General features: G+C 43.1%; 1 protein-coding gene across 1 annotated transcript; it reads right to left on the reverse strand.

Moving 5' to 3' along the window:
* Positions 1-11047: 11047 nt before the first annotated feature.
* On the reverse strand, positions 11048-12298 carry LOC127941630 (paraneoplastic antigen Ma1 homolog). Its single transcript, XM_052536927.1, has one exon. The coding sequence runs from the start codon at positions 12296-12298 to the stop codon at positions 11048-11050; it is 1251 nt and encodes a 416-aa protein (XP_052392887.1).
* Between the last annotated feature and the right edge of the window lie 337 nt (positions 12299-12635).

Here is a 12635-nt window from a genome sequence, read left to right on the forward strand (position 1 = left end):
AGGCTTTATTAGATAAATCTAAGACATATAAACTAATCTAACACATAAACGCACGCACACACACATTCACACAAGTTGCAGGAAGGTCGAAAGTTAAGGAAAGATGAGTTTCAGAGAATGGAAATATGGAATCCCAAGTTTACAGCAATACGTTAAATTGCATAGACATGAACAACCATCAATCACGTAATTAGCCCTTGCATTGAGTTCCTCAATGTGACTAAAATTATATTAGATACACCAGCACAACAAATATCTGGGGATACGTTGCCTTAGTTTCCTGTGAAAGGGACTCCCGTTGAAAGGGGTATCCCGGTGTCGCTGATTGGCTGGAAGTTCAGTAGTGAAGTGACGTCTTGGGAAGCCCGTGGTTGTTGGGCGTTGGCTGACAGTGCAGAGTCGTGTGCGCTGGTCGAAGTTGAACGGGCATCCGAGGTCAGGCGTTGGAGACTCCACGTTACAAAACTTAACTCAGAACACGAAACTCTCAAACGGAAAAGAAAAGAAATAAAGTTTGACGAGACTAGGTTGTGTTCCTTCTCATAGTAGCAGCAGGCAGGCACGCTGGAGCCGCGCTCAAAGAACAATGATGACTAACCGCATGGCTAGATGCTACAAGCTAAAGCTATGTAGCAATGCTACAAGCTAAAAGCTAAGAGCAGGCATGACTAATAGCACGAGCAAGGCTGGAACTAAAAGCAGACTAAAAGCCCGCATGACTGATAGCACAAGCAATGCTAGACTAAAAGCCGACATGGCTAATAGCAGCAGCTAGACTAGAACTAAAAGCAAAAAGTTAATCGTATCCAAAGTATTTAAACTTTCCTGTTGGCCACCCCTCAAATGTTGCCTTGACCAATCAGATATGTTCTTGGGGTGGGTATCATAAATCATTTGTTTATCTTACCAAGCATGTGGTTCTTGCCTCACAGGGTCTAATTTTGGACATGATTCCTATAACATGATTATGATATATTTTACAAATAAATGATTGTCAGGACAATATCAAGCAAGAAAATGCGATTATTTCAATACTAGACATGACTATGTATCCTATAGTTATCAAAAGACATACACAATAAGTGATTATACATGATAGTCAAATGTGTGGGTTACACGTAAATGAATATGGAGTTAAGCAATGGAATGATTCATTCATAAGTCTTTTTTGAGTTCATTCTGGTCCATATATAATGTATAAAAAGGGTTTCTTTGCCATTCTCTGGCAAAGGACTTTTCTGTGAAGACAAAGGTTTAAAGCCCTTCCCCCTTAGGAATTTCAGTCTGGTTCTTCTGGGTGGGGGGAAGTCAATGCAAGTATTTAACTTGATCTCCTGGGTTTACATGTGATGTCCAGCGTTGCATTTCAATCACTAACAATAAATTTGACAATCTCTTCTTCGAATTAAAATTGTTAATAATTGTTCTATTGGTGTTAATGTTGAAAGCTGTTGTGTGAACAAGTTGGTTGGTTGGTTATCTTGCTTGATTCTTGTGGCACTAGAACTGATTTATGACTTCCTGAGGAGTTCGGCTCTCGTTTCAATGCACACAGCTCTGATAGACTCTTTGATTTGTCTGGTTTGACTCATTTCTGCTACAACAACTTGATGATGTAACAGAAACTATGGACTCTCTCTTTTCTAGCACTTTAAATACAGTTGCTCCTTTACGCCTAAGGAAGGTTAAGGAAAACAGTTTGACACCGTGGTATAATGAGCATACTCGCACCCTAAAGAGAGCAGCCCGAAAAATGGAGCACAGCTGGAGGAAAACAAAACTAGAGGTATTTCGTATTGCTTGGCAGGAAAGTAACCTATCCTACAGAAAAGCATTATCTTTTAGATCCTTTTCCTATTTGGCGCCTAAACTCTGGAATGACCTACCTAACATTGTTCGGGAGGCAGACACACTCTTGCAGTTTAAATCTAGTTAAAGACCCATCTCTTTAACTTGGCTTACACATAACATACTAATATACTTATAATATCCAAATCCGTTAAAGGATTTTTAGGCTGCATTAATTAGGTAAACCGGAACATAACACCGTTTGTACTTGATACATCATTAGAAGAATGGCATCTACGCTAATATTTGTCTGTTTCTCTCTTATTCCGAGGTCACCGTAGCCACCAGATCCAGTCTGTATCCAGATCAGAGGGTCACTGCAGTCACCCGGATCCAGTACGTATCCAGACATGATGGTGGATCAGCACCTAGAAAGGACCTCTACTGCCCTGAAAGACAGCGGAGACCAGGACAACTAGAGCCCCAGATACAGATCCCCTGTAAAGACCTTGTCTCAGAGGACCACCAGGACATGACCACAGGAAACAGATGATTCTTCTGCACAATCTGACTTTGCTGCAGCCTGGAATTAAACTACTGGTTTTGTCTGGTCAGAGGAGAACTGGCCCCCCAACTGAGCCTGGTTTCTCCCAAGGTTATTTTCTCCATTCTGTCACCGATGGAGTTTCGGTTCCTTGCCGCTGTCTCCTCTGGCTTGCTTAGTTGGGGTCACTTCATCTACAGTGATATTGTTGACATGTACAGTACATACATACAGAGAATCGAAATTGCGTTACTCTCAGACCCCGGTGCATACAGATAAAATTAACATTAAAGCCTAAAAATCTAGATCAAATATAAAATGTAGACACAACTATACAATAAGGGAATGTAAAAAAAGGCATATAATAAAATTACAAATAAAGTTAAATAAAGCAATGCAAGGCAAATGACAGATATAGTGCAAATCAATGAAGTGAACAACAGTGCAAATAAAAGATTTTTAGTGCAAAAAAAATCCCTTATTAAAAATACCTTATTAAGTCTGATTAAAGTGACAAGTGACAAAGGGCTCAAGAGCAGTTATTTAATTTAACTGACTGATGAGGTAGTGGAATGACGTCAGTTCCATGCTGAATGAGGTAGTAAGCAGACCAATGCTGCATAAAGTGACTAGTGCATGCCATCATATAATTAGTGTGTGTGTATATGTGTGTGTGCGGGGGGGGGGTCATAGTTCAGTGGTGCCTGGGGCAGAAGAGGGGGGGGGGGGCATGTTCGGGAGGGAGTTCAGCTTCCTGACAGCCTGGTGGATGAAGCTGTCCTTCTGGTCCTGGCCTGGAGACTCCGCAGTCTCCTCCCTGATGGCAGCAGACTGAAGAAGCTGTGTGATGGGTGGGTGGGATCACCTGTGATGCAGAGGGCTTTGCGGGTGAGACGGGTTCCATAAATGTCCTGGAGGGAGGGGAGAGAGACACCAATGATCTTCTCAGCTGCTCTCACTATGCGTTGCAGAGTCTTTCGGCAGGACGCGTTGCAGGCGCCATACCACAAAGTGATGCAGCTCGTCAGGATGCTCTCAATGGTGCCTCTGTAGAAGGTGTACATGATGGGGGCCGGGGCTCTGGCTCTCCTCAGTAAGAGGTGGTCTCGGTGTAATGTTCTTACACATCCCACATTCAGGTTTCAGGCGATACACAGGTAAGTTCTTTAGTAGTTCCACCACCAGGTAAGAAATTCCACTTGTCACTCAGTTTGTTCTTTCCAGTCAAGGCCAGATTTCTTATCAGCACATGATCTCCTACTGCCAAGGTCTGATGTTTCACTCGTTTGTCGTACAATCATTTGTTCCTTTTCTGACTTTTATGGGCAGTTTCAGTGGCTGTTAAGCTTTCTGTAAGTCTGACTTCATTCTCCCCACATACTGTCTATGGCTTCCAACTCCCTTTCCATCAGGTGAAGTCCCGAAACACACATCCACTGGCAGACGAGCCTCTCTTCTGAACAGAAGATAATATAGTGAGTACTCAGTCGCCTCTTTCTTAATACAGTTGTAAGCATGTACCAGTTTGTTAATATGTTGACACCATCTGTTTTTCTCTTTAGGATTTAGGGTACCAAGCATGGAAAGCAGTGTTCTTTTGAACCTTTCTGGCTGGTGGTCTACTTGTTGATGGTAGGGAGACGTTCTGGATTTTCTGATTCTCAGCATACTCAGTATCTCTTTTATGAGCCCACTCTCAAAATCTCACCCCTGATCGAAGTGGATACAGGAAGGTAAGCCATAGTGCACAAAGAATTTATCACAAAGTATCTTGGCCACAGACAGAGCTTTCTGGTCCTTGGTGGTGAACGCTTGGGCATAGCGAGTGAAATGGTCAGTTACGATGAGAACATTGCCAATACCTTTTGTATCAGGTTGGATTGAGAGGAAGTCAATGCACACCAAGTCAAACGGCCCACTGTTGGTCATGTGATTCAGTGGTGCAACTTTTTTAGGCAGTGTCTTTCTCGTTACACATCGGCCACAGTTCTTAACATACTGCTCTATCTTTGCAGACATTTTAGGCTAACAGAAGCGATCCTTCAGGAGTTCAGTAGTTTTCTCTACTCCTAAATGGCCTGAGTCATCATGCAAGAAGTGTACTTCGGACCAGTACTTCTCTGGTAGGATGAGTTGTGTTTTCTCTCTACCACAGGAACATTTGGTGACTCTGTACCAGCAGTTGACTCATGATCTTTAACTTGGGTTCCCACTGTTGTTGTCACATAAATGAACACAAAATCCAATTGCAAGTATAAAAGTTTATTTGCCACAATGCAAAACAGCAGGGAACAAGAAAATAGAGCAGGTGAGCTGGTGAATCGTTGAGCTGGTGAGCTGGAGAGCTGTCTCTGTAACACAGAGACTATGAGGCACTGACCCGAACCAACCCAGAGAATATTCCTGGAAACAGGCGTGGAAGCACACTGGGCGATCTCCTCAGCTGAGAGCAAGAAGAGAGATCTGAGAACTGAGAGCAAGACCAGCATCGACAACTATGAACAACGATCTGACAACATGCAGTAACAACCACAAGACATATAAAGACAGGACAGAACCAGCATCAGGTGCAGCCAGTGTTAATTTTGACAGCAAATTCGGATTTAGTCTTAGTCTTTTGAATAACACACCATTTAGTTTTAGTCACATTTTAGTCATCTGAAATGTTTTAGTCTTAGTCTAGTTTTAGTCGACTAAATATCATAAGAGTTTTAGTCTTAGTCTAGTTTTTTTTAGTAGAACAAAGTCAACTTAGTTGACTTGACTAAATGTTTCCATCAGTCTGTTATGGAATGGTATTTATAAAATAAACATAAGGCCTGCTCTCAATGAAAAATATACATGTGTAACCCTCCTCCTCAATTTCACTTTTTAAGGATTTATCATGTGCATGGGGAAATGAATTGATGAGGGATTACTAGAATATAAAATCAGAATGTATACACAGAAAATAAAACCTTTGGGTATTTGACTCTGGCTAGAGTGTAGAGAGGCCTGGTTAGCTTAAATATAGCTATACTGCATTTGCTTTTGTTTTTTTTTCCTGTGAGCATAAAACTCCCATGCACATGCACTTAAACACTATAACCCTTATTTACCAAATAAATAAATAAATAAAAATAAAAGAATCACACCAATCGAACACAATTAAATATCAGACCACAAAGATTGAATGTTCAACTCAAAATGTATTTATATAAATTTTCAGAAACATGTGAATTTCCCTTTCAACAGGTCCTTATTATCAAATAAAATAACTGAACATTACCCCGGGGTTTTTTACTACTTATAAGGCTCAGTTTTGTGGTACCACAACGATGGCGCGCTTGTTGGAGCTCGGGTGAAATATTTCCAAAGGATATAGTCTTTACTCACAGTTCCTTGGTAACACAGGAAGATTACCAAACCGTTCTGTCCCGTGGTAAGATACGCAATGAAGCTGTCCTGAACCTCCGTCTCGTCCGTGTGCAAACACAAGACACCTCCGGAATCAGCGCGAATCATGAGCACATCTCTTACAGCAGCATGTATGGCCGCATCCGACGCACATGGCTTTGCAGTAACAGTTCGCACATGGCTATGGCGTTAGCTCTTCAGTAGAGTCTCTGTGCCGATTTTACCAGCTCCAAAACAAAGCTCACTCTCCCGTTTTAACAGGGTAACACAATGACAATAAATAAATAAATAAATCCCCTGGCTCTTAACTTTGATTAACAGTAATCAATCGTGCAGAACTTGCCATTAGCTCATAGCTCTTTCCGTCTCTCCCGGATTCCTTAGTCCCGCCCCCTCCAAAATCCGGTAGGTTGCCAAACTGCTCTCTGGATGGCACTGATTGGATAATAAACAAACTGACACCTAGCCACCCAATGCAAAATAAAATGACAGAGGGTTCAAAGGTTAATCACAACAGAGGATATTTTAACCCCTTACAATTGTATAACTCAATAACAAATATGAATTAATATCAAATACTTGTAACAAACAAACAAATAAAAAAAATATTACACACCAAGAACAATTGAACTGGCCCAGTTCTGTTAACAGAACACAATAAACAATATGTAAATTTTGCAGGGTGCTACATTCTCCCCCCACAAAAATTTTTTTCATGCCCTCATGACATGTCTAACACCCTATATCTGGTACAAAAAAAACAAATTAACTTTTTTTTTTTTTTTCTCTCTAAAGATTGTGTCAGGCATATTATTAACAGTCCCTTTAACCTATCCACTTGTAAAGAAAACTTTTGTATCTCTTAATAGGAGATGGGACCTCTTTCTTGTCATTAATCTCAACTACGGTAGCACTATGTGTACCAACTGCCACTGATGTTGGGTTCCCTAGCAAGTCATAAGTTAGTCTGATTGGAGCTTTCTTTAGTCTTTGAGGTCGAGTTGTCTTGTCAGAGCTTTCTGTTACACTGTCTAGTCTCTCAGCTATTTCGTCTGATGTCTGTATTTCAGTGTCTCTTTCTCGATTCACTATTTCTTCAGTCACATTTTGTACCAAATGGTCATCCTCCTCCACTGCAGCAGGTTCTTCAGCTGTCTCATCTATTTCTGGGTTACTTGTCAAAACAGCCAGATCCAAATCCAGATCGAAAGGCTCACCATGATCAATGTTTTGAGATTCTGATCCTGGCAACTCTCGTGGTACATAATCATGCCATACACCCATCTCATCATCTTCAGAGTCAGATGTTGCCTCCATCTTATCATCCTGTTCAGGTGCTGGTAAGCAAGGAGAATCGTAATTCTCTTTTCTCTTTTCTTTGAGCCGTCTGCTTGCTCTCCTTCGTTTTGAGGGCTCCTTGTTGATCTCAGGCTGCAGCTGCACTTCCTTTCCTATCGGCAGAATGTGATTGCGGTGCAGTATCTTTTCAGCGCCATGTCCACTTTCTGGCTTCAGTTTGAACACGGGTAAGCCAGACAGTTGACTCTCCACAATGTAAGGAGTATCTTTCCACCGATCAGCAAGCTTGTGCTTTCCTTGTAAACCAAGGTTTCGGATCAAGACCCTGTCCCCGGAATCTAATGTACAGAAACGAACTCTCTGATCATAGCGTTTCTTGTTTCCTTCATTTTTCTTCTCTGCCATACTCCCAGCCAACTGATAGGCAGCCTGGAGCTCACGTTTCATGTTTTTGACATACCTCAAGTAGGATTTTGTGGAGGTGCCATCACTTGAGACGCCGAATGTCACGTCTACTGGCAGCCTGGCTTCCCGTCCAAACATTAGAAAATATGGAGAATAGCCGGTTGACTCATTCACTGTACAATTGTACGCATGTACAAGATGGCTGAGGTGTTTACTCCATTTACATTTGTCTTGTGTTTCCAAAGTTCCAAGCATGTCAAGAAGAGTTCTGTTAAAACGCTCAGGCTGTGGATCACCCTGAGGGTGGTAGGGAGTGGTTCTGGATTTTTTTATGCCAAGCATGCTCAACAGTTCATGGATAAGGCGACTTTCGAAATCCCTGCCTTGATCTGAGTGCACCCTTCTTGGCAAACCATAGTGGACAAAGTACTGTTCCCATAGAACCTTAGCGACAGTCGATGCCTTTTGATCCCTAGTTGCAAAAGCTTGAGCATATCTCGTGTGATGATCTGTAACTACGAGCACATTACAGATATTTCTGGAGTCAGGCTCAATCGTCAGAAAATCCATACAGACAAGATCCATCGGTCCATCACTGTTAAGATGGGACAACTCAGCAACTCTCTTAGGCAGCGTCTTTCTCTGAATACACCTTGGACAGCTCTTACAGTAGCTTTCAATCTGAACTTTCATGCGGGGCCAGTAAAACCTCTCTCGTATCAAGCCGTATGTCTTGTCAAACCCCAAATGGCCTGATTTGTCATGCAACGACTGGAGCACAGTTGTTCTGAACTCTTGTGGGAGCAACAGCTGCCGTCGAGCTGGTTTGTTTGGTGGATGGCTCGTTCTATACAACACAGAGTCTCTGACAATTAGCTTCTCCCACTCTTTTAACAACAGAGACGCATCAGGATGTTTCTCTTTGTTGGCATGATTGGCACTTCTCTGAATTATAGCACGCCACACTTCTCCAATGCACGGGTCTTTCTGCTGTGAATTTGAGATTTCTGCTGCGCTCAATTTGGGCAACTGCTGAGTATTCAGAAATGACAAGTTGCAATAAGCTCTGGGCACTGCATCTTTTGATAAGCCAATGATATCTACAGCTCTGCACTGGCGACAGTGAGGTACTCTGACTTTGGACATGTGACAGACAGCTTTGACTGTGGTGGCAAGCAGTGTCTCCTTCTCCTCATGAGAAGCATTGAGAATTGCATGAGGACGGCGTGACAATGCATCCGCATCCACGTTCTGTTTTCCAGGCCGATACTTCAGACTAAAATCATATGTTGACAATTCTGCCAACCATCGATGCCCTGTAGCGTCCAATTTAGCTGTAGTTAAGACATACGTTAATGGATTGTTATCAGTATGAACCTCAAATTTGACTCCATAGAGATAATCATGCAACTTGTTGACAACAGCCCATTTCAAAGCCAGGAACTCAAGCTTATGCGTGGGATAGTTCTTTTCTGCTGGACAGAGGCTTCTGCTGACAAAAGCAACTGGGCGCAAACCTTCTCCCTGATCCTGATAGAGGACACCTCCCAATCCTTCTCTGCTTGCATCAACATGCAGTACATATGGCAGTTTTGGGTTGGCGATTGCCAGCACAGGTGCCTCTGTAAGACTTCTCTTCAAAGCCTCAAAAGCCTTCTCACAGTCCTTGTCCCACCTAGCCCCAAAAGTCTCAGAAGGATGGTACCAATCTTTTGTGGCTGTGACTACTTGTGCTTTCCTATGCTCTTTGATGTCTTTTTTTTTATCTGCCCCTTTCCCTCTCTTTCCAGCCACAATACAACCCTGAAGCAACTGGTTGAGCGGATAACAGACTCGGGAGAAATCTTTTACAAAACGTCTGTAATACCCACAGAAACCAAGGAAGGAACGAAGAGCAGTGATATTTTCTGGGCGTGGCCATGATTTCACAGCCTCAATCTTTGCCGGGTCTGTAGCAATGCCATTTCTAGACACAATGTGGCCAAGGTAGGTAACAGAAGAGCAGCAGAACTGACATTTATCCAATGATATCTTTAATTCTTCTTCCTTCAATCTGTCAAGGACTTTAAGAAGGCGCTGCTCATGTTCCTCTAACGTTCTCCCAAAAACGATCACGTCATCCAGATAAACCAGCACTTCCAGTAGGTTCATATCACCCACAGTCCTTTCCATAATTCGTTGAAATGTGGCCGGGGCCCCACAAATCCCCTGTGGCATTCGCTCAAACTGATAAAACCCTGCTGGGCAAATGAAGGCTGTCTTTTCTTTATCAGCAGCAGCTAAAGGGATCTGATAATAGCCACTTCTGAGGTCAAGCACACTAAACCACTGGCTACCACCTAGGCAGGACAAAGCATCTTCCACACGAGGGACTGTATACTGGTCCGTAATCGTTCTCCTGTTTAACGTCCTATAGTCCACACACATACGAATGGTGCCATTTTTCTTGCGAACCACAACTATTGGAGAAGCATAGGGGCTTCTAGAGTCTGAAATGATTCCTGCCTCTTTGAGATCATTTAGATGCTTCCTCACATCCTCCAAATCACCTGGTGGTAACCGTCTAGAACGTTCTCTGAAAGGTCTATCATCTGTCACACGAATGCTGTGTTGTGTACTCTTTGCACAACCCACATCAAACTCACTGCAGGAGAAAACCTCTTTTCTCTCCATCATCTTTTGACACAGTCGCTCCTTCCACTCAGGAGGCACAAGGGAGTCACAAAAGTTGAAAGAGGATGGGGACAATTGAGGTGTTGGCAGCTTAGAGCCCTCCTTTTCAAGGACTGTATTTATTACATCTACAGGAAATAGATGAGCAATAGGAATTCCCCGTTTTAATGTCACAGTATGACTGGACACATTTCTCATGGTAACTGTGATGCGACGACATTGGACAGCAGTGGACTTTTCAACAACAGGCATGACTAGAAGCTCTTCAGGAAAACAATCCTCCTCTGGATGGTCTATAAGAACAGCTTGGCTAGAGAGACCTCCAGGAAACTTTGGAATACCAACGACTGTGGCAACACAGCCAGGTGGCAGAGTGAAAGGCTTGTCTCGTGTGAACCAGATTGTTCCTCTTTTTGTCTCAGATGTGTCGTCAGGAGTTTCCCGAAACTTCTCATAAGCTTCTTTTATTACTGGATGAACAGACAGGGTGTTAAGAAAATTGTCTCCTCCATGTGTTTTGCATGCATGGAACAGTCTTCGAACTATAGAGGTGTTTGTGCCAACCACAATGGAAACATCCCCTGTCATGACCGGATCTGGACACACAAGCACAAGTGTTTCTATGGTCTCAGCTACTCCAACTACATCTCCAGTAAACTCAAGCTTCAAGCACATGTAACCATTATATGGATACTCCTTTGCACTGAGGCCCCAAATCTCCAGGCACTCAATAGGGGTCAAAGGCAGGTGCTTCAGATACTTGTCATAAAAGGAGCGATACAGTAAGGTAACTTGGGACCCGCTATCAAGTAAAGCTTTGGCGTAAATGCCCTCAATTTGTACTGAGACAATAGAGCTAACCCTCTGGCAGGTTAGCCTGCTTTTCTGGTAGCGTGTGACACTTTGTGGAACGTATCTTCTCCGGAGCGTCAGGCCGTTCCTCTACTGAGCCCCTGGAAAGTTTCCCATCGGCTGTTTTAATTTCAAGAGACGCTTGTTCACTTTTCTGAGATTTTCTGGGTTTGGACACTCCCGCTGGAAATGACCATCTTCACCACATCTGTAGCAGAAGACATCAGCACGATACTGAGGTTTGGGAGCTCTCTCCTTCACACGTGCATATGAGTTTCCAGTAGCTTTTTGGCTAGGGTTCTGGTCTACCTGCTGTGCCACATTTGCCGATGCAGTCACAGAGGCAGAAAGGAGGCGTGCAACATCAGTCTTGAGACCTTGAAATTCTTTCCTTAGACTCTCTATTGCAGTATCTTGCAGGACTGGCGCAGGCTCTGGCAAAACAGGTACAACTGAGGCTGAAGCACACTCTGTGCGCTTACTAATAGCTAAAGATGTAACTTTCTGTACATTCGGTCTTTCAAGGATCATCTCCTCTTCTTCTCTTACATCCCGAAGCAATTCAGTAAAGCTGGGAGGAGGCTTGAGTTTGTAAGTCAGTCTTATGCGAAGGGCTACAAGGTCATGAGGCAGAGAGCCTCTAGCAACTTGATCAATGCGTGCTCGGTTCATGTCAATCACTTCAATTCCGCCTTTACGATGGACTTCATGCAATAGCTTGTCTAATCTGAGTAAGTAGGCTGATAATTTCTCACCATCTTGCTGGAATGTATTACGAAACCTCACCATGAGATCAGCTGCACTGTCTGTGGTTCCAAAAGCTGTTTCAAGAGCTTTAAGGTAGTCATTGGCAGTGGCCTGAGGATTAGTGACTCTCAAACCTCTGACAATATCGGCTGCTGGCCCTTTAAGACTCTCAGCTACTCTCTGTCTCTTAACAACATCAGAACACTGCCACTCATCTAACATGTGGGTGGTCTGTTCCGCCCAAGCATCATACTCCTCTTCTCCATGCGGAGTGGGTTTCATACCTGAGAACATGCGTAGCTTGCGATAGCCCGGTCCATCCACAGGCGTGGCTTGACATTTTTCAACTAGTGAGGAGATTGCATTCACCAGCTTTGTGTTCAGGTCTGGAGCGGTGGGTGGAGCAGAAGCAGAGGTTAGTAAGCATGAGACATCAGCTAGTGTCTTCCCTTCATTTGCTAAAAATGACAGCAACCTGGACTGGAAGTCTCTTTCACTAGTTACATGAACACTCTGGGTCTCTGTAACATTCACTATCCAAGGTCCAAACTCATCTCCAGCTAGTAACTGTTCAGGTATGTCAGTCTTAGTCATATCGTTCATAGTTTCGACTAAAACTAACTGGCTTTTACTGACGTGTTCTATACACCGTCCTCTTATTTTACAGGGACCGAAAACTTTGGCCTCATCCAGTACCTTATACACAGTCTCATCAGTAACACCAAGAGAAACCTTACTAAGCACAAATGCTTTCCTTGCATCAATACCTTTGTCTTCACACCATTTGATAATCTGTTCTGACTCCATGTTATATTAGCTTTACATACACATAATCAAAAAAAAAACTCTAAAAAAAAAAATCTCTTTAACACAAGTGGCTATAGGGCTTTTAAGCTACCTCATTTAACACAGACTTTCCTTTTTCTCTTAG

The sequence above is a fragment of the Carassius gibelio genome, chromosome A21 (assembly GCF_023724105.1).
Source record: "Carassius gibelio isolate Cgi1373 ecotype wild population from Czech Republic chromosome A21, carGib1.2-hapl.c, whole genome shotgun sequence".
NCBI lineage: Eukaryota > Metazoa > Chordata > Actinopteri > Cypriniformes > Cyprinidae > Carassius > Carassius gibelio.